The 21,604-nt window shown below is 38.7% G+C and overlaps 1 protein-coding gene across 1 annotated transcript in view; it reads right to left on the reverse strand.

Moving 5' to 3' along the window:
- Positions 1-444: 444 nt before the first annotated feature.
- The window catches only part of LOC101860461 (F-BAR domain only protein 2), a 50,261-nt gene continuing 29,101 nt past the window's right edge, over positions 445-21,604 (reverse strand). The window contains exons 21-27 of the mRNA XM_013089951.2: positions 21,354-21,484; positions 18,848-19,041; positions 18,057-18,212; positions 13,896-14,028; positions 13,228-13,430; positions 12,375-12,604; positions 445-9,460 (exon numbers count right to left, since the gene is read on the reverse strand). Coding sequence (XP_012945405.1) covers positions 9,417-9,460; positions 12,375-12,604; positions 13,228-13,430; positions 13,896-14,028; positions 18,057-18,212; positions 18,848-19,041; positions 21,354-21,484 — 1,091 coding nt within the window. The 3' untranslated portion in view covers positions 445-9,416. The remainder of the gene's footprint in view (positions 9,461-12,374; positions 12,605-13,227; positions 13,431-13,895; positions 14,029-18,056; positions 18,213-18,847; positions 19,042-21,353; positions 21,485-21,604) is intronic.

The raw sequence follows: 21,604 nt of genomic DNA on the forward strand, positions 1-21,604 counted from the left end.
GTGTGGAGGAAGGAAGGGAAGAGAGTGAAAGCATCGTGCAAGTGCAAGGGATCTGTGTCCTTGGGAAAGGCACTTCACTTTGCACGACACGAACTTACCTCTCTTCACCAAGGAACGAATGGGTACCCAGCCACAGACGGCAAAGGTTCTTGTCACTGTGTCAAGTGTCAGTGTTTTAGTTTTAGCGCTCATTATAAAGTGGCAGCTTCCAATGTAGGCCTATTATTCCCAGGAAGTTGAGATTGTTTCCAAATGCGATCGGGTCTGCGGGGCAATAATAATACAGCTTGTAAAGCGCATCGACCTTGCTGTTGAGCGGGTATCGACGCAGTACAACGGCTATTTTTATGATGATGGAGATTATTTAAAAAAAAAAATTATGATGATTATTTAAGCTTGCCTCCAAGGAAACACACAGAAAAAATAAACAAAAACAAGCACATCTTCCAAGTGTTGAGAATATTTTAATCAATAGATAGCAACATCATGTGAAATTTCATGATAGAATAAAAAATAACAATACATTCCATCAACACCATAGAATTAATATGATTCTAACCTTCATGTGTATGTGTGTATCTATGATCTGTTTACAAAATCAAGGGTAGTGGGCGCGAGTTTCATGATCAAGCATTTATGTACAGCTAGATTTGCAAAATGTCCGTATCCCACAGATGAAACAAAGGCCCAACAAGTAGTTTAGTAACAATCATAAGACATTTTAAAAAGTACGAAGGTGAGAGAGAAAAGGAACAGGTCAGTAAGTACGTGTTAACTTTTTCCAGGATATTTAGTCTTTGTTTAATTACAGATATTATATAGGTACGCAGCAACGACAATAAGTTTGGTGCTAACGCTAACTTCGCCTCACTTTCCCAGTGTCTCCCTATTCCAGCGAGAAGAAAGAAAACGAGAACATGAGGGAAACAGAAGACAGGTGATATCATGAACAACCCTCTTCATAATCACTTTTTTTTTCTTTGTCGTTAACTGTAGTCAGGGATCACGTAAGTGAGCAGAATAGGATAAGCATAAGTGACTGTTATCGATCACACTTTTTGGAGCGTACAGACAGACAAAACATACATGCTATTCTAGTTCTAGCATTTATAAAAAATTGTTACTGCCATTGGCGAAACTCACAAAATAAGCCAGGTTTTTACAACCTTTTTTAAACACTAAGGGAGATGGGGTATTTGCTACGTTTTACAATTGATACTTTTATGCCATGGGTAGGTGTGCTATCATTAACGTTTCACTAGATCATGCAACACACAAAAACAGAATTTTGGGCTTATAGGGGGATTTCAAACATCAGTCACAAGTAAGACTTTGGGGACTCTGGAATGTCTTCAACACTAAGGGCAGGACAGACAAAGTGAACCCACTGTACGCTCCCTATACAATATGAACAGTAATAATACAGTCTAACGCTTACTAGAACTTGAACATCTCCTAATGACCCTAAAGACATTTAAAAACTACTGCAAAAACTAAATTTAAAGTAATTTTTGTAAGTGTTTTACGCCTCCCATTAACACAACTTATATCATTTGGAGACAGGCAGCTTTGATCCAGCCTATCAGGGCCACCCAACCAGGGCTGAGAGAGAAACAGCATACCAGAAGACTAATGGAGTAGATGCTAGACATAAAACTTCCCCACCCAATAATCAAACTCATGTTTTCTGCGTGGGACGGCCAAGAGCCTAACTGCTACATCACAGGCACCAGTATCACGCCTCTAATGACTCCAAAGTTATCAAAAAGCTACAGTAAAAAAAAAAAAGAGCACTTGAAAATACATTATAAGTGAAAACCATAGTTAGGGAGATACGACACAAATTTACACAAGCAGTGGTAACCTTTACACTTCCTTGAAATTGGAACCTTTTTCCTTTCTTTGCATTTACTGGCTCATGCTTCAACATTGAAATGAATGATGCAATACAATTGAAACAAACACATTGAGATAGAGAGTGATTACAAAAAAACCCTTGATAGCAAAGTTATTAATGTATGTGGGATACTATATGATATCTTATTTTTTGAAAATATCTGAGATGAAGTGAAATCCTCTGGTGGCTATGCATGCCACAAACACAACCCATGTCCAAAGGTTTCCGAGTATTAAGAAAATTGCAACACACTCCCTTCTGTGAAAAGAAATATAGTTGTGAATACAAACATTACATAGAAATATCAGTTCTGAAGGTGCATCTTGATGTTGTCTTATCTTTCCGCCAAAGTTTTGATCAAATACAGTAACCACAGAGAGAGAGAGAGAGCAATTTTAATGATCACGGTGCAAAGACAAAAATCTTTCTTGGTCAAAGTAGGACATACTGAAAAAATTCCACCCAGACATTTTTGCATATTCACTTCTTTGGGTCAGAAGTGTAAATGACAAAGCATCAGTTTAAGGAATTCTCAAAATTTTGTCCTCTAAATATTCCCGTCTATGCATTTTGACTATGATGATTGTGCATATATGCCAATGAATGATTTGTTCCACTTGACAGAGGTAGCCGCAGCGCACAAGGATAACAGTTGGGGAAAAAAAAGTATAAATGCCTTTCCTAATTACAAATCAGAGGAAAATAAGAGCCAAATATTGTTGTTACAAAATAAATGCAGCTGCCACATAACAGGTAAGGAGGAATTTATCAAAACTGCCCACTGTGACTCAGTCCAAAATGTCATTGGCAGTGAAGTATTCAAACCCCAACTAAAATGACTAACAAGTTGGAAAAAAACAAACTATATTTTTTTTTATACTCTCCACATGGGAACTGAATATGAACAATAATGCCATGCAGATCAATCTTCATCAAGTTCTCAAAAGTCAACAACACAGCAGGCACCATATTGTGCTCCAAGTGGACTGAGCTCAGAGAGAGAAAAGGAACAGCTATGGTCTGCAGGCACAACGTGGTCTGCAGGCTGGAAGACTCCGGTTTACACATCAGCGAGGCACACAGGAGGGGGCAGAGTGCACCCCGAGAAAAAAATATATAATTGTGAAGGCAGAGAAGTAGCTCAACAAACACCTCGTTGTTAGCTAAACTCACAAAACTATTCATCTCCTAAATCTATCATCAGGTTTTTAAAAAAATCTCAATCACTTAAAAATCATCAATGAATCTTTTCTGAAACCATATTCACCTCATAAGTTGCGCAGAACATTCAATTGTACAAATAAGAATGCCATTGAAAAAGTTGTAATGTGAAGATATTGAAAAATGATGTCTCACTTCTAAGAAAACCTTAACGGTGGTATAAAAGGGTGCACACTTCAGGAACAAAAATCTTTGTGAGGAACACAGGAAAACGGTACAGTTAACAAGCAACAAAGAGAGACACAGAGAGAGAAAGATCACTCTGAGAAAAGTATTGCTTGATCTGCTTCTTTTGCTTTCAAATGCAGCTCTTATTAGAACTGTTTAAAAAAAAAAAAAAGAAACATTGAATTGCATCTTTAAAAAATTATTAAGAAAACAACATATCCAAATTATAAATGTTTTTAAAATCAACAGAATCAATGAGTCAAAATGTTGCTGCTATCAACTGTTAAAGAAAATGCTGGTTTATGTCAATCACCTGTTGGTACATCAATGTTAGTACAACAATATTATCAATATTTGCCCTTTATTTTCATAACACAAAAAAAAAAAGCTCTTCACAATTACCGTGACCAATCATTCATCAAAACTTCATTATTGTATCTTTCTCTTGACAAAAGGGAGGGGGTCATAACATCACAAGGTGAGCCATGATGAGGAATGAGAGATTCTAGGAGCTTTATACAAAGGCAAGGGTCTAGCTAGCCAGCAGGTAGGAGGAGCAGAGGAGTGAGAAGGAACGTTACAGACAGGGCTGAAATAGCCCCAGGAAAGGGGCGAACAAACAATGGGGAGTAACTGTACATTCACCGTTCATGATGCAGGTAATAGATACACAAAATTTACATGAACATATACATACAGTATTGCACTTAGATAAAAATAATATTTCAATCTAATTGATAAATCAGGATAACAAACCAAAATGTGCATCAAACTTATCATAATGATATTATAGTAATTCCAAACAAAAAACACAAGCTCGAAACCACTTTGCAAGTAACATAATATAATCATATAAGCATTTCTTTTTTTCCATTTGTCCAATATGCGCCATCCCTCTACAAGGGCAGTATCACAGAAATTCTTCAGTGCCAGCTACACTGAGCAGAGCCTACATCACTTGACAGGCTACAAGACTACATGGCCAGAGACACTCTCAAAACCTATAACGGCACAGAAAGTATAACTACAGCATGCTGGCAGGCAGGCAGAAACATGTTTAAATTGATTGTAAATGGTATATGCCCCCATTGACGACACAAAGGTCATTTAACGGGAGGGCTGCTTTGAACCCACCTGTTGTAGCCAACTTGGGCTGCGAGAGATAGAGCATGCCAGTATGTAGACAGATTAAGATGCTCCATTTTAAAAAATGCCCCAAAAAACTTTCCCACTCAGTAAACAAACTCACGTCTTCTGAGTGCAACAGTGAAGAGTTTAAACATTATATCATAGATGTCAGTACGAATATGTCTACCAGAGTTACACTACCCACAATGCTGCAAACTAAGCAAAGTTCACACAAGAACAGCAAGAGACCAGAGAAGCAAAGGACTAATTTGTTCCATGCATGGCTCTGCCAGCACAACATGAAATTCTCACACTTTCAATATGCTGCATGCCACAGAATCTCAGGTGACTAACCTATAATACATGCAAATATTTCTCTGTTTAGACAACTCTTTCAAAAAGACTTTAGTCTGTTACCATGTCAAATGTACACACATCTTTCTACATATTCTTTACTTCATGCTTTACACAATATCCCATGCAAAAGTGAACTGGTATAAATCTGGATCACAAATAAAGCTTAGTTGAATAAAAATGCTTAAAACTCAGAGACACACAAAAACAGATGAACCACAGGAAGGAGAAAAGTGCGTGCAGCACCTCAAACATTTCTTAAATCCTCATCTTGAGAGTCACTGGACTAGAATACAAGAACTCTTGAGAGGAAAAAGGCAGATTCTCACCTTGAATAAAATAATTGAAGAGATGCGAATAATCTCTGCCAATCATAACATCACCTTCTAGAATGAATGAATTCCCTCAACTAGTTCCAGGTAGAGCAAGACCAACAAGCATAGCTTTCGGTGGGATTTTCAAAAATACTGTCTTTTAACAGCCCTAAACTCACATGGCTTACCTCTACCAGACATCATTGCCACAAACAGCCCCTTTCATAGTTGAAACACGTCATTCTGGACACAAAAATGCTGCGCCTTCCATACCCACAGCAGGATGCTGCTTGTGAGCACATGGCTATAAAAAAAACCAAAAAAAACTTTGCTCTCTCCTAGTTACACTAACAAAGGTATAGAGATAAAGCAGAATAAGACCCAAACACCGGTGAAATTGGAGTGTAACAGGTGTTCATGCATCACTACGATCACAGCTGTTCCCTGTTCTTATAAGACATAGCTGCTACCTCATTGTGACCTCTATGGCTACCCTCAATGCTGTACACAAGGTCAGGCAGTTCAACACTGGTGCAAAATAGTGGAGTCCACTTAAACTCAAATCTTTGAGACCACCAGATTTTTTTCGGTTTAGCAGAGTTTTCAGCTTAGGTAGGTTGCACAAATAGAAGATAAAAAAATTGGGGATATTATTTTTTTAAAGTTTACCGCTGTTTTAAGATTTATCGTGTTCGGAGTAAGCAGACCCCACTGTACTTTACCTGAGCAGCCAAACACAGAACATAGGTTAGAACATATATATAAAAAAATTTTCAATTTTCTCTTTGCTCTCTACAGTCACAGCAATAGTCAATTACATTTGGAAATGGAATTTAAACAAATTACAGGCCCCAACATGCGACGAAAAAGAGTATTTATTTCAGCGTCAATCAACATGCTTTCCCCCTCACCCTTACGCTTCATGCACAATGTTTTCTGACTGTTCCATGTCTTTGATTTACTCTCACAATTCAACAAGAAATATATTGTTCTGCTACACTACGAGGACATTGCAAACTTTTATTGGCAATCTGAAAGTCAGACAAAATCATTTTCAGTGCAAGGCCAATTCAGGCATCCATGACAGTATTGACATCGCCACTTGCAAATTACAATCCTACAATGATGCCAACCTGATCGGGAAGAAATACATCTTATACCAATTACATGAACCAATCTAACAGAAATATTTGTCTATGTGAAGATATTCTCAGGGATTTCACAACAAGCATACTGTTTACTGGGCCTTTAAAAGCAAGCAAAACTTCTCACAGCAAGAGTAATAGCCTACATGCAGAAACACCGGCAACATCACTTAGATTATTGTTTAGAAGACAGCTAAATGAACAGATTCGCCCAAATCAGATACATTACAGCATCAGCACAGATGTCTGATTAACAACTCTCTCTTGTCAGTTAGAAGGCTTACATCATATCACTCATCCGTGGCTTTCGCCTATTCAAATGTTATGTAGGTTGGTATTTTCATTTTGTATTTCCAGGATGTTAAAAGCCCACCGTTTCTTTGGAAGAAAAAAAAGAATGATAACATAATTCCTTCAACAACAATACAGTGATGCTAACACCAAACACATCGCTATTGCTCTTTCTTGATAAAATACTGCCAATAGCAATCAACAGTTACCACATTATGGGGTGTCCTCTTTTTCAAAAGCCCTTTCAAAAGATTAATAAACAACTTCTAATAAGAATTTTAATACACCATAGGATTACCCACTCCTTCATTTATAAGTATTTCAAAGCAAACTGGGCTTTCACGTCAACTGCATATTTCAAGCAATCCAATCCATACCGCTTGATAAAAAACACACAGCAAACCCTCTCTCAGAATTTAATAAGGGTTTTTCGAAAACCACAAGTCTCCTTTCTTTTCTGAAAGTAGAGAAGCAAATGAACAATGCCAATTTAAATCTTCTCATACACTATGTTTGACCATATCTGCGACAGTACTATTCTCTGAAACAGCTTAGTCATCTGAAACTTATAAACCGATTTTCCACAGCATCACTGACTTTCAAAATATAAAAAATATCATTTAAAAAAGTGAATGTGGTAGTTTAAAATACCTGTTACCAAAGAAGCAAAGAAAGGTGCAAACACGGCAGGAGTGAAACAAAACATTGAGTGAGAAAGCTGTTTTTCTCATATTATACATTCGCTATCCAAGCATACAAAGGTGAATCTGCTGGTAGTGCTTCTCATCCCCTGTCTTTTCACATTCACTGGACATGAGTGAAGGTTTCACTAGATAGAATGGCAGTTTACACCTGATATGGTAAAATGAAACTGGCAAAGAAAGAAACTGAAACCTCCACTGCTGAAAAATCATTCAAACATTTTGACAGTTGAGCACATTCCTCACTGGATTAATAGACACAATACACACCATTTGTCCATTACATAAGAGTGCATCCAATGTGCCTCACAACATTGACAAACAAAAGCAATAACTATTCATATGCAGCATGCAATTCATTTTTAAAATAACTTGAGTAGAACGGGATTCAATTTCAACTGACTTTTTAAAAAACATTTGTGCTCATGAGTAGGTAGAGAGAACACACTCTAAGGGCCAGCTGACCTTTCACAACAGTGTGCCCCTTCACCTGATTACTTAAAGAGCTACAATTTCAAATGAGCATTCAATTGTGTGGAGAACAATGCCAGTTTCACTAAATAATTAAAACCAGCCTGGCCTTAGAGCCACGGACTACACAGGCTTATACTTAAACTATGCGCCTTAATGCAAAGCAGAAACACCAACAAAGCCAATAAGTAAAAGTGCACCTGTAAACTAATGCCACGGACATGACGAATACCCTTCCTCCTGTCATCCTCATCACAAGAAAGTTCTGATAATGACCTACTCAAGAAGAGAAAAATCATTATTTTACTGGCTTCTCCTTTCTCAGGAACACAAGAACGCACACACCTCGCTCAAGTCAAAACACAAGCCAAGCCAGGGAATGATTGATGAACGATAACAAAGAAATAGGGAGTTCTGTGAAATCTTCACACTGAAAGTCAACAGAAGGATAAACTGAGAATTATTAGCATCATCTCTTCACTTTGTCAGTCTGCTCTCTGTTGCTGCTCATACTCACTCAAATCAGCGCCATACTTGTGTATCAACACAAAAGTAAACGTTTCTCTCTCCTGTCTCTGGTCAATCTCATGACTAAAGAAGGAATTTCCACCCCGCTTAAATTAATTGGGAAATGAAATAAATCTAGCTGCCAAAGACTGATCCCATTCAATCGGTGTGGGAGTCTACTTACAATCTACCAGTAAATGAGGGGGAACACATACTTTCCCATAGAACAAAAAAGGTCGAATAATAATAATAATAGTATTGTCCGATGTACTATCAGTTATCAACTGTAATTGACTCATAATACACTTCTTAGCTTTTAAGTATGAGAGTTGGCTGTGCTTTGGTCACAATTTAGCTGAAAATAAACGTGGCAACTTTTTTCCTTCTTTTTGACAGCTAAAAGCAGGACTACTGACAAACAAATACCTTGATAGAATGACTATCTATTAAAATTTTTCACTATACATATTTTTGCACCAACCACAGACATCAAAAGAGACATAGTACAACATTTCAGTTTAGTTTTGCGTACAAACAGCCTACAGGATCTAGGGGCTAGTTCTCTTGGGAAGAAGGCTTAAAGCCCTGTGAGGCTGAAAAGGAACAGAGAACAACAAAATGAAGAACCCCTTAGATAATTTAGAAGCACAGCACACCTCATTTCCCATACCACCATGAGTCAACAAAGTTGCTTAATAACCTGAGAACCGAACCTCTTAACCCTTTAAACTCCCTTCTAACCAAAAGTTAAGTCTTTCAGTGCCTAATATCTCCTACACTGACATACGGGTGCATCACAGACATAACAAAGTTAAAAAAAGGATGTATGTTCTCAGGAATGAAGAATTGACATATTGAAACAGATAAATGAGAAAAAAGTGGAGGAGGAATCACCCCGAACGTCAATAGACAAATACTGTCTGCCACCACGCCACGTCAACACAACTCACTCTTTTCCACACCGGCACACTTTGGTATATTTAAAGCACCTGTTCTTCTGTGGCCCTGTGGGTTGACGGGGGCTAGGGAAATGGTGTTGGAGTAAAGAAGAAGATGATGTAGGACTGGCCGATGTGACCCATATCACAACAGAAGGACAGGAAGGGAGAGTGGGCAGGGCAGGACACACACCCCCCCTCTGTCGCTGGGTGTAGGGGAGTCACAACTGCATCACGGGTACTTGAGCAACTGGCTGGAAGGGCTGCCGTAGGGGAGCTCGTCATACATAACTCGTCGACGGCTCAGGGTCCACAAAATACTTCCCTGGGAAAACAAATGACATCATCCAAAATGAGAAGCATAACATTTCAACAACATAAAAACAAAATTGATATTTAATGATAATCATTACACACAGATAATTCAAACAATGTGTTTGTGTGAACCAAGTTCTAATTGTTTTTAAAAAATAGTTTACCGGATTATTTAATAAAATGAAATGCGCCCCAAAACACAGTTAACCTGCTTTACACTATAATAGACTTTGAACAGACAAGTTAGCAAAATGGTAACAGAACCAAGATTTTAAAATATTTCACTTCACCTCTTACAAGAAAAAAAAAAAAGAAAGAAATTTGAGCATCTGGAGAACAAATCTGTCCGCCTCGGTCATAATCAATCGTAAAACGCAATGTGCTATTTGGCGCTACGAGGTTTGAAAGGCTAAAAAGTGACTTTCCATGAATTTTTTTTGTTTTGGATCTATTGAAAGTTTAATGTCTTCTGCTTCATTTAAGATCAAAATAAACACCTATAATTTTATTGACAATAAATATTTTATTTTGATTTATTTTGGAGGTGTGTGTGGTTTGTTGTGAGCTTGGGTGACAAGATAAAAGAATTTGGACCTCAAACCCTTTCGAATGTTTGACCTGCTGGTGTGTAGCTGTGAGATAATTTATAGAACCATTACCTCATGGCCACATTGCTTCAACGTCCTTAATTCGCCCCTATTTTTAGATTAAGACCCCTTTTCAAGCATGGACGGTCTGAAATATAAACATTTTAGCGTCCCTATGAACGGCTGAGGGCACTGATTGGTTAAACAAGGTAAGAACGGTAACTCCTAGTCCACTGCAAGCTTGTTTATGTAAACAGCTGACTGCGTAAGCATGCCCTGCTCGCTCAGTTAGGGGCTGTTGATCTTTCAGTTTTTCACTTCGATTGACTTCAAAAGTTCGTTTTTATTCTGTTGTAGTGAGAGTTTTTAAAAATTGATCTTCCTCTAGATCTCCAAAGGTGGACTCCTTGCCAAGAGGCCACAAGGCGGTCTATGTGCATGTGTGTGTGTGTGTGTGTGTATGTGTGAGTGTAAGTGTGTATTTGTGTGTGCATGTGTGTGCATGTGTGTGTGTGTGTGTGCTTGTGTGTTTATAGTGCTATAGCAAACATATAATTAGGAAGCATAAACAGGGCGCGTAAGCCGACTTGCGGACTTCCGAGGACATGGTTTCGGTTAAATCGAGGTAATTCAGATAGCTTTTTCTTTGCTCTTTCCCTATTACACACCAAATGATGTACACCTTGAAAAACTTGAGCTTTTCTTTTCGTTACTATACCGTAATTTGTTCTTCCGAGTATTTGGAGCCAGAGAATTGAGGTGGAAAGTGAAGCCCCTCGCGGTCGGAATGCGAGGTCTGCTGATTAAAAAATTGACGCCCATGCATTCGAACGCTTTGAAGAAAGAGTGATGATTAAATACTGTTTTTTCATTGGAAAACAGCTTCTTTAGAGTTTTGAACGGGGCTTCCTATGGTATATTTTTGGCCTTTGGCAATTAAAAGTTTTCAAAGATCATTTTTAACACGAATTATGTAAAATACAGACTAAAAAAAGGTACCAATAGAAAGAACAGTTCACTTTCTATTAGAATAAAGTCATCGGCTTGGAATTATTTTTGCATCAATCCTTCCGCAAAACTCCGGGGAGCACTCGATACACTAGTTAGAGCCGGTTCGCTTTCTGCGGGGACCGATGCGGCGCCGGCCATGACAGCGCTCGGTGGGTTTTTAAAAAAATCAAAATAATAACAGATCATTGAGTTTGAGGAAATAAAATATTGATTTGTAATGATCTGAGTCTTGAAAACACGTTAGGCTCCATTTCTATGCTTTAGTGATTGCACTCTGTTAATGTGGAGGTGTTTGGTGCACTTGGTACTCTTTTATTATCTGCCAAACACCGGGTTGCAGCAAGTTAGCGATTAGCAATATTCGATCATATATTAAATTAAAACAGCTGCCATTTTATTAACTCTTAAAACCCCATCGGACACTAGGAGCGTCCGGCTGTAATAACCCTGTTCCCCATCCGACGCTGGGAGCGTCCGATACTAGTGACAACTGTTGCTTTTTATTTAGTGCTAGTTTTTTTCTTGTTTTTCGGAACTATTCCTGATCCAAGTTGTTTAGTAATGTCTAAGCCTTTGTTTTCGCCATTCACAAGTTGCAGGCAAGCTTTTGGGGTTATGATGAATTACAGTGCACCAGGTTTAGGAGACTGTAAAAAAAACCTCAGTGAAACGGTGGAAAAAAACTCAGGGTTTAAAGAGTTAAACATTGACTCAGAAGTGAAAGTATGGTACCAAAATTCACAGGAGACACAGGCTTTTCATATATGGAACAGATAAATGCGACATACAGCTACTTTGAAAATTTTGTTTCAGGTACCTAGTAGGGCCTACAATGCTAACCCATTGTCGCATTTGACGTGAAGACCATTCTCGCTAAAATTTTGTTTTGTCCATAATCTTTTTTGCTGTGAATGAATATAGTTTTCTACTTCTACGCGTTACCTTGAAGTGGCATAGCCAAAATGACCGCCAAATTTCAAATCTCCATCTCATTTCTAAGACCCCTGTTGCTATGGATACATGTTGCTCAACTTCGGAGCCGTTTTCTCCTTTTCGTGTCTCCGCACCTTGAATACTTAAAAGTTCCATATTTTCGTCAAATATTGTCTTATTTATTTACTTCATTTTTTTTTTTTCCAAAATTGTAGTGAAAAGGTGATAGCCTTCATATGACTGATTTTGACCGGGAGGGTCACAAATATGATTTGAAACTGAATCATTACATAACAGTTCATGTTGACACAGCAGGAGATACGGGGAAAAAAAATACAAGCTGAACAAGGAAAACGGGCATAATTCAAATTCAAAAGCGAAGAGTCATCATACCAGTTGCAAAACGTTTCTTCATGAGTGAGATCCTGTACCCCGGACCCACTAACTCAAAGTCGGCCCCCGACAGAACAGCGCCTTCTGCCGCAAACTGCAAGGCCGTTGTGACCGGCTTTGATGGGCCGTTGCTCAGCTCAAACTTAGCTCTGATGCATCCCTGGGATTCCTGCTCACTGACGTCTGAGATATCATTCAACTTCCACGTCACTCGGTTCAGATTGGCATCCCTGGGGATAATAAGTTGCAAAATGCTCAGGGTAATGACGCGTCAACTTTAATCTTGGTTGACAATTGAATTATTAGCTATGAACTGCCCTTAAAGCCACAGATTTATACTGTATTGCTAAAGCGCTATCAAGAAACATCACTCACTCAGTCCAAACAGAGTTAAATACATCAGATTGAGTAAAAGGTTGTTCCCGCATCCGATCCGAACATTGGGTATTGCCTTGTTAGTGAGACAACTTCCTGGGCCTTTGGAATATTGTGATAGGGTGGCTAGTTCTTTTTCATGTCGCCTTTACTTCCCCAACTCGGAAGTCGGGGGGAAAAATCTGTGTCCGAACCGAGGCTCGAACCCGGAAATCCTGCTTCAGAGACAAGCACACAGATTGAGTAGTGAAAGAAAAAAAGACACCAAGAAATCAGCAAAGGAGTGATGAAAATGTCGACATTCCGTCTCTAAGGGGATTAACGTAAAATACCCAGAACATCCCAAAACCTTATGCAAAACAATAGCCACCTGTGATGACACTCAATAAAAAAAAAATACCCCTCTCTAACAACATATCTCAATCACACATCAATGTAGCAGTTCTCTCATCATCTAAATAAACCAACTCTAACCTACCACTGGCCATTTGGCAGACTCTGCATTTTTGTCACACCCCCATCTACAGGAACAGCTACGTTGACATTTTTCAAAGTCACTGGAGCAGACATTGCTGATGGGTTGTATCTGTAGTCCAACCTGAAGTCTGTGGCGTTGTCTTCACACTTCCAGTACACCACTAAAGGCAACGGGGTGCTCTCCACTCCAGGCTGAGACTTCACCTGATTCAAGAAAAAAGAAATTAATCCATGCTCAGTAAGTGTTGGCGCCTCTTCAGACTTGAATTCTAAGATTTACAATTTTCCATCCCCAAAACCGAAAATATATGCTTCACTTTTCATTCCATCAGCAAAATGAGTCATCATTTAGTTTCATTTTAGTAAGAGTTTGACAGCACTTGCAACACAAATAGGTCACGCTAGTGCTCAAAACCATATATTTTCTTATGCAATGCGAATAAGCAAACAAACATTATGAGAAAATATCAGTGTGGCTATATACAGTGAATTATCAACAAGAAACAATGAATCGCAGCTATTGCACTAGTAATTATACAAGTCATGTAAGTGGAAAAATACATTATTACAACACACCCAACATAAAAAGACGCTTCTGCTGAATACATATCTTTTTATAAACAAGTAATAAAATATCATCCTCTAATAATGTTAGCAGAACATCCTTACCTGATACTTGAGGATGTCAATGTTGAAGTATGATGCTGCTTTATTTTGGTCACCCTGCTGCTTCAGATGATCAACTAAGTTTGACATATTGAACTCGTAGGTATGGACATCTGAGGTACTTTGTGCTTCATTCCTGAAAGAATCAATGGATCATTGTAGTCTCAACTCTTTATTACATAAATTTGTTTAAACAACAACAAAAAACCCTTAAAAAAAGCATACTGGTACTAATACTATAACAGTTTCATAGTGCAGGGGAAAAAACAGATACACAGAAAAAAACTACAGAGAGAAAGACAAGTAGCAGGAAGTATCAGTTGTACCCTCAAATCACTTGCACTCTTAATAACAAAAACACATATGTGAGGCATCGCTGTGAAATCAGGCGCTCATGAAAATAGTGAAATTGAAAAAATCTCCATTTTTCTACCCGTCTATCAATTTTTATCGAATTTTTCATTTTTGGCTCAGCACCAAGGAGATTAAAAGTAATGGAGGATGCTCTGTGGGCGGCACCGCACGCCTGATAGGAGCCCTCTCTCGCGGCGGAACTGTGGTCTACCTGCGCTGCGCGAATCCCCGACTCATGCACTGAAATCTAGATAAGAAAGAAGGTTTTATTCCGAGGTCCTTGAGATTAGGCAAGTCAATTAGTAAAAATGCCTTGCATATGTGTTGTATTTAAGTGTAAGAACCGATACGATGCTGCAGTGGACCGAAGTTTTCACAGTTAAGTTGTTTTCCTTTTAAAAAATTTGAATGAAAGTGTTTTTATGCCCCCAGCAACACAATTTAGATCATTAACATTCATAAGAGGATGGCTCCGGCGCTACCTGCCAAGGCCAACCCAGGCTGAAAGGGATACAACACCCCAGCAGAAAGACCGAGATACTCAATTTTTTAAAAGTATTCTTATTCTTATACATATATATATAATTATTAAGTGTGTGTATGTATATACATATTATACATTTATATTGCTTTCTATTGTGTGTGCAAATTAGATGCTACTGTTGTCTAAATGTAGATATGTGGAGGCTCCATTAGAATATGAAATCAATACTCAACAACAATAATGATGAATATTTTCTATGTTAAAGAAACACCAAACCATATCAGACGAGGGGAGAGAGTTGGGTGGGGTGGATAAGAGTTTAAGTCTTGTTAGATAGAACTATACTCGGTTTAATTCTACTGTTGTAGTCTTCACCTAAGATCCCACAATCAATAATTCCGGTTCACTTAAGATTCTGCTGTTAAAAAATAAACCAAACAAAGCAACATCAAATTTTATTACACAAGAGTCATCACTGAGATAAATTATCTCCCCCCCTGAGTGTAATAAGGGACTAAAAACGCTGCTCTCCATATCATACTTTACTGAACAAAAAAAAAAGAAAACCTTCAAAGGTCATCCATGCTCATGCATGCGATCACACCTCCAAAGGTGCTGTTATCTCTTTTTTTTAAATATTTGAAATCATTGTGCGCTCTACTTTGTGAAAACCAGGAAACAAAATTATTGTAACCAATAATATTATTATTTATAGACCAAGACATACTGTTAGCAATCAGATAAAGCTGGCATCGACCCTCTGTTGTGTTCGCTATTCCTTATACGGGGTGCCCACTACGGACGGGATCGGCCGATCGAGGGCGATCGCCCGACTCGATCGCCTGAAACTGAAAACAAACACGTTTGTTTTTGAAGCGATCGAGTCGGGCGATCGGGCTGATCGGCCGATCCCATCCGTAGTGGGCACCCCGTATTACACATAAAGTTAGTTATGGCACACACCTAGAATCATGCAATCATAATATCTTAAATTTAGTTTTAAAGTATATTTTTATCCATTTCTAATAATTAAATATTTTGGCATCTTGAAAGATTATCTTTATAATTTGGTATGTTTGATAATTTTATGTTACTTGGACAAGTTTTCTTCTATTTTACACATCTTTCTGAATTTTAAACTAGATTATAACATAAAATTCTTAAAGAATTGAATAGTCCGTATCACACACAGAATCTTTTTTTTTCTCCCTGTCATTATCCGTCAGCTGATCACAATCTCTCTCTCTCTCTTCTGTCTGTCTGTCTGTCTGTCTCTCTCTCACTCTCTCTTTTTCTCTCTCTCTCTCTTTCTCTCTCTCTCTCTTTTTCTCTCTCTCACTCTCTCTTTCTCTCTCTCTCTCTCTCTCTCTCTTTTTCTCTCTCTCACTCTCTCTTTCTCTCTCTCTCTCTCTTTTATTTAATTTTTCCCATTCTCCTTCGTCCCTTCCCAAGGCCCGCCCCTCCTCTTTCATCCCTGCTCCATCCCCTCTTCCTTGCGTGCATTCCCCCACCCCGCCCACCCCCACAACGTGGCCCAGCCCGATAAGATTCTACAAAAAGAACCGCCACAGTTCGAGATTTAGCCCACACTCGGCGGCCATATTTGACCCCCACCGCGGCGTACTGCTCGTGGCGCCGCGAAGAGAGAGAGGAGGCTCCATTAGTTCTAAACTCCTTGCTCAGCACCTTTTAGATCCATTTAAGTACACATTTGTGAGGCATCGTGGTGAAATCAGGCGCTCGTCAAAATAAGGAAATCAAAGAAATACGCATTTTTCCTCCAGTTTGGCAATATTTATTGAAATTTTGTTTTTAGGCTCAACACCTTTTATGTCCATATAAAAACACAGTTCCATTTAATGGAAAAACGTCAATTAATGGCAAAGCATAGGTAAATTTTCCTTTTCCAAGGACTCTCAAGCTATAGAAGTTACCAAACTTTGGCGGCCATTTTCTCTCTCATTTTACCTCTAAAACCATGCTACCCCACCTTTTTAAATCGCAAATATTTCGACCTCTTTTGAAGATAGATGGATGTTCTTTTCACAGAAAGCAAGGCAAACAAATAAGCTTTCAGATACCAATAACTCCACACGCCCAGAAATTGAAGAGCGCCTGATTCCACCACATCATGACACATTTATGTGTGAATTTTACTGAAAAACGTTGATTAAAGGCATGTAAATTTCCAATTTCCAAAGGCTCTCAAACTATGGAAGTCACCAAATTTTGGCGGCCATTTTCTCGCTAATTTCACCCTTCAAACGAGGCAAACCCCATCTCCTTCAATCGTAATCTCGACTTCTTTTAAGATAGATTGATATTTTTTCATCGAAAGCAAAGCAAACGAACAGGCTGTAGGATGATACCAATAATTCTGTATGCCCAAAAATTGACGAGCACTCGATTCCATACATTGTGACACATATAACTGTCAAACAATGACAAACATACAAAGAAATGAGGTAAATACATGCCATTTGTTCTATGACATCCAGGTGGAATGATCAAAACTAATTTCAACACTCAAACAATGAAAGATTTTAGAATAAATTTCTCAGAGCCACTGCTCCCTACATATAAAAGAACAACAGACATGAATCATACCCATGTCAACGACTGATGACCAGTTGCAGCCTATGACCACTTATTAGTACATGCAGTGTCTTAACACTCTCTCTATTATATACAAGAATAATGTTAGATTAACCCTCTGCGTGCGCATCACGACTCATTCCTCCCTTCCGCGCCTAACGTGATCCAACATGAGAGTAGAAACTATACCGCTGACATGATAATAGCCATTTCTTAAACTGCTAGTGACTACAGTCCACCAGTGCAACGTTTATTAGTGCTGCTGGCCGCGCAGTTTGCAGTCGGGGAACGGTTTAGAGTTTTTTATTGGCAATTTTCTGGGATATTGTTTATAGTTTTCAAAATGTCGGATTTGTCAGCTGATTTAGACACAGATTTACCCAACATTTTTCTGGAATCGGACCACAGTGATAAAGTTAGAAGGATTAGGTCCTCAAATAAAAGATTTCGATGGGGATATCGTGTCGTAGATCTAGATCTAGATCTAGCGAGGTTAAGCCCAGAAGGCGACGTCGATATTCATGCAGATCTCCAAGCATGCTGGACTAAAAATGATGAGGATTTTGATACCAACAACAACAACATTAAAAAACACATCTGACCAGACATAATGGTAGTTCATTATTTAAGACACATTTTTCCTTCTTACTGTAATTAGAAATTAAGATAAATAAGAAAGATATGAGCTTTTTTTATAGCCATGTTGAAAATTAGCATTTTTCTAAACATACTTGGAAAGTATGGTGGAGTTGGCGATGATCTCCTCCATTTTGTTGCTGTTCTTGATACGGAAAGACAATAGAGCAGGAGATGGATTTTCTGTGAACACTCTGACAACACCAGCAGGAAAGGACATCATCAAGTTTCCCACTGTGCGTACAACACATCTGAAAGAAAGGACGAAAGAAAGAAAAAAATGACTTCTTGTTATTCATCAAAAGGGGAAACAATTTTAATTTTTGTCAAGCAAGGACGCCGTCGTGAACATTCCAACTGATCGTTTAGTTGTTCACTTGTCATGTATGTGGGACTTAACAACTAATATTTTCACTGAAGAGCGTTGTAGAACCCAAAATATAAAATAAAAATGTCTGCTAAAAGTAGAATTGTGGCTGTAATTATTTCAAAAGATGATGACCCTATACAGTTAGAGACTACTCTGAACCTAAAGAATTTGAGTCACAAGAGAAAACAGTTATAGTCTAGCATGCACAGAGCGAACAAATTTTCAAGTCCCAAGTTTTTCCGTAACCATGTATACTCTTTGTATTTAAAATCCATACACTGCAAAATTCGTACATAACAAAAAGATTTTCACATCCTGCAGGTTACACTATGTGCATTCTAGACTGTATTCTTATTGTTCATTCATATTTTGTATTTCCGGGGATGGACTTTTATCTGAAACCTTACTGCACTGGATGGTATCACTGTTGACTAAAGGTTTATAGTAATGATATACTCATAGTATCAGTACTTTAGCTGACCTGAATGGAGAAAACATTAATATGCATAAACTTACTTGGTGGCATCATGACCTTTGAAGTAGGCGTTGACTGTCTCTGTGAAAGCGATGGCGAGCGGAACGGTGTCTGACATGCCGATGGTCAGTGGACTAGGACCCCGTGAGGAACCCACAGGCATGGAGGTTGTGGTGAAGGTCATGCTGCCATTGCTGTCCGAGCGACTCATGGGGACCGGCCCGTTCACTTTCGGCTGTACAGGGAGAAATTATATATTTGTCAGCATCAACATCTGTGTTTACACATGACATGAAAAGGAACCCTTTGGTTTTAGTTTAGTTTTAGTAAGAGTTTTACACTGCTTGCAACATAATAAGGTCATATAAGTGTTGGAGATTAGAGGTGTTACAAGAGAGTAACAAACACAAAAAAGGAAGAGGATAGAAAAGGACGACAGATGTTTGATATGCAAGAAGGAGCACACCAAACCAGAGCACCCGCCAACCACCCACAGAAACACTTTGCCATAACAACAAGGATAGGCAAGAAACATTCATTGAGATGTACTTTACACGTGCAAAGACCAAATTCGCTTGAGAAAAGGGCCATAACTTTACTTTAGTTTTAGTAAGAGTTCTACGGCACTTGGAACCCAATAAGGTCACATAAATGCCAAAGATTAAAGGGGTTACAAGAGAGTAACAAACTTTAAAAAAGATGGAGGAGAGATAAAGACGACTCATAATTGATAGGAAAGAGGGAGCAAAATGCACCAAAGCACCTGCCAGCCACCCATAGTCATAACTATTTTGCAGAAAAAAAACTTATATTAAGTCAAAGAGTATCACCAGACCCAACAATGAGGCCACAAACATCACAAATTTAGGGATTGATTACCTTGAAAACTATTGGTAACATCATCACTAATCTTCAACATACCTTCTTTAATTAGATAAGCCATTACCTAATCATGTCAAGATAATGGCTCGTGTTTGCCAGCTGATAACGTTAAAACTTAAAAACAGACAACAGCTACATTCTATGACTTTCGTCAACAAATTTTCATTCAAAATAGTGACTTCGTTGAGCATGAAAGTATACAATGTTTTTCGTTTCGCTGCATTGTACAACAGACATCATTACTAGAAGATTTTTACAATCTTCATAGCTGCTAATACATTATCAAAGCTACAAGAGGCCCAAAAACTTGAAGAAATCGCAACATAAAAATTCCAGAAAAGCCTCAATGTTATATTACATCGAGGTTTTTCTACACTTTTAACTGCTGCTGCTAGGATGAAAGCAAACCCGTTGTGGCAAAAACTAAATTCAGGGTCCCAACCAAATCCTGGAAAATTTTTTCAGACCCCCAATTTTTTTTCAAGACCCCAATTCGAGGGAAAAATCAGGCCACTGCGCATCAAGAATGATCCCCAAAAACCCCATCTATCAATGATAAAAAGTCAAAATGTCTATAAATGAATGCAAATGTATATTTTGTAGTATAGTCTTCAAACAATAGATGACTATAATACTGAGTGACTGCCAACCCAGCTTCTCAATTTTCCAAGGGAGGGGATTCATCCATTTTCCAGGAACACGTTACATAACAATGAAAGCGTGTGCTTCATTTATATCTAATATAATACATGTATATGTTTGTGAATATACACACACACACATGTAGGGACATTATATCCAGTCAACAACATGTCAGTGTGGCACTGGGATCTTGAGAGACTTTGGTATTTCAGTCTGTTCTTACTTATTTATATTTGAACAGAAAGCTAAAATATAGATATAAATTACAATCACCCCATCCAATGAAACGCGAACACTTTAGTTCAATATCAAGGCATGACGGATCCCGATTCCACACAAGGCCTGCACCAAAGTGCGCTTTGCAGAGAGCTCTAAAGTAGTTATCAAAATGCTAAAAATTTGCTTCCAAGTTCAGTTTTTGCCCTCTAGCGTTGCCTTCAGCCCCCCCCCCCCCCCCTACCCTCTTCCACGAGTGTATCTTATAAAGGAGTCCTATACTTCACAGTGCTCAGACCGCCGGTACTCACAGGTTCATTGACCGGTCACCAGGATGAACCTGTCAAGACGCTTGTATAAGTTCTTCTTTTTTTTTCCCCCAAGCGACAGCAGAGGGCAATTTTTAATATTGATTTATTTTCAAGGCGACACAGCGTTCATAATGCACAACCTGCATGTTACAAATGTCACGTTATCTATCAGACTATTACCGGAAAATTCCTGGGCAGTAACGAAAGCGAAAATAGATCTTGATTCTTCCCGATCGAGCCTCGGTGTCACACATACACTTCCGCCACAGCGGTTCAATTACGTTTCCTCTTCAGGATTCATCAACCATACTGTCTAGATAGCTACACATTACACAGACCCTATCCTTTCCCGACTTACCGACCCATCTCAAAATTCCCGACTTTTTCCTGACCTCCCGACCCATCTAAAAATTCCCAACTTTTTCCCGATTTTCCGACCTGGTGGGGACCCTGTAAATTAGGGAAAAAAAAGGTGTAACATTGAAGTAACTCGTACCTGTGGGGGAATGATGCCTCTATTCCTAGATGGTGGTCTAGCCACAGGGGGAGGGAGACCTGCAGACGGGGAGGTGATCTGTGCTGAGGCGGGAGGGGTGCCGTTGCTTTGATTCATCAGATCCACCAAATCTGCCAGGAAGGAAGAATAACATAAAAACAGATTGGGAAAGAAATTCCTTCAATATCACACCCGTTGTTTTCATTGATCCTAAGTATTTGAAGTCTGGTACATTTTCCAGCTCTATTCCT

This window comes from Aplysia californica, unplaced genomic scaffold, assembly GCF_000002075.1.
Source record: "Aplysia californica isolate F4 #8 unplaced genomic scaffold, AplCal3.0 scaffold01088, whole genome shotgun sequence".
Classification (NCBI taxonomy): Eukaryota; Metazoa; Mollusca; class Gastropoda; order Aplysiida; family Aplysiidae; genus Aplysia; species Aplysia californica.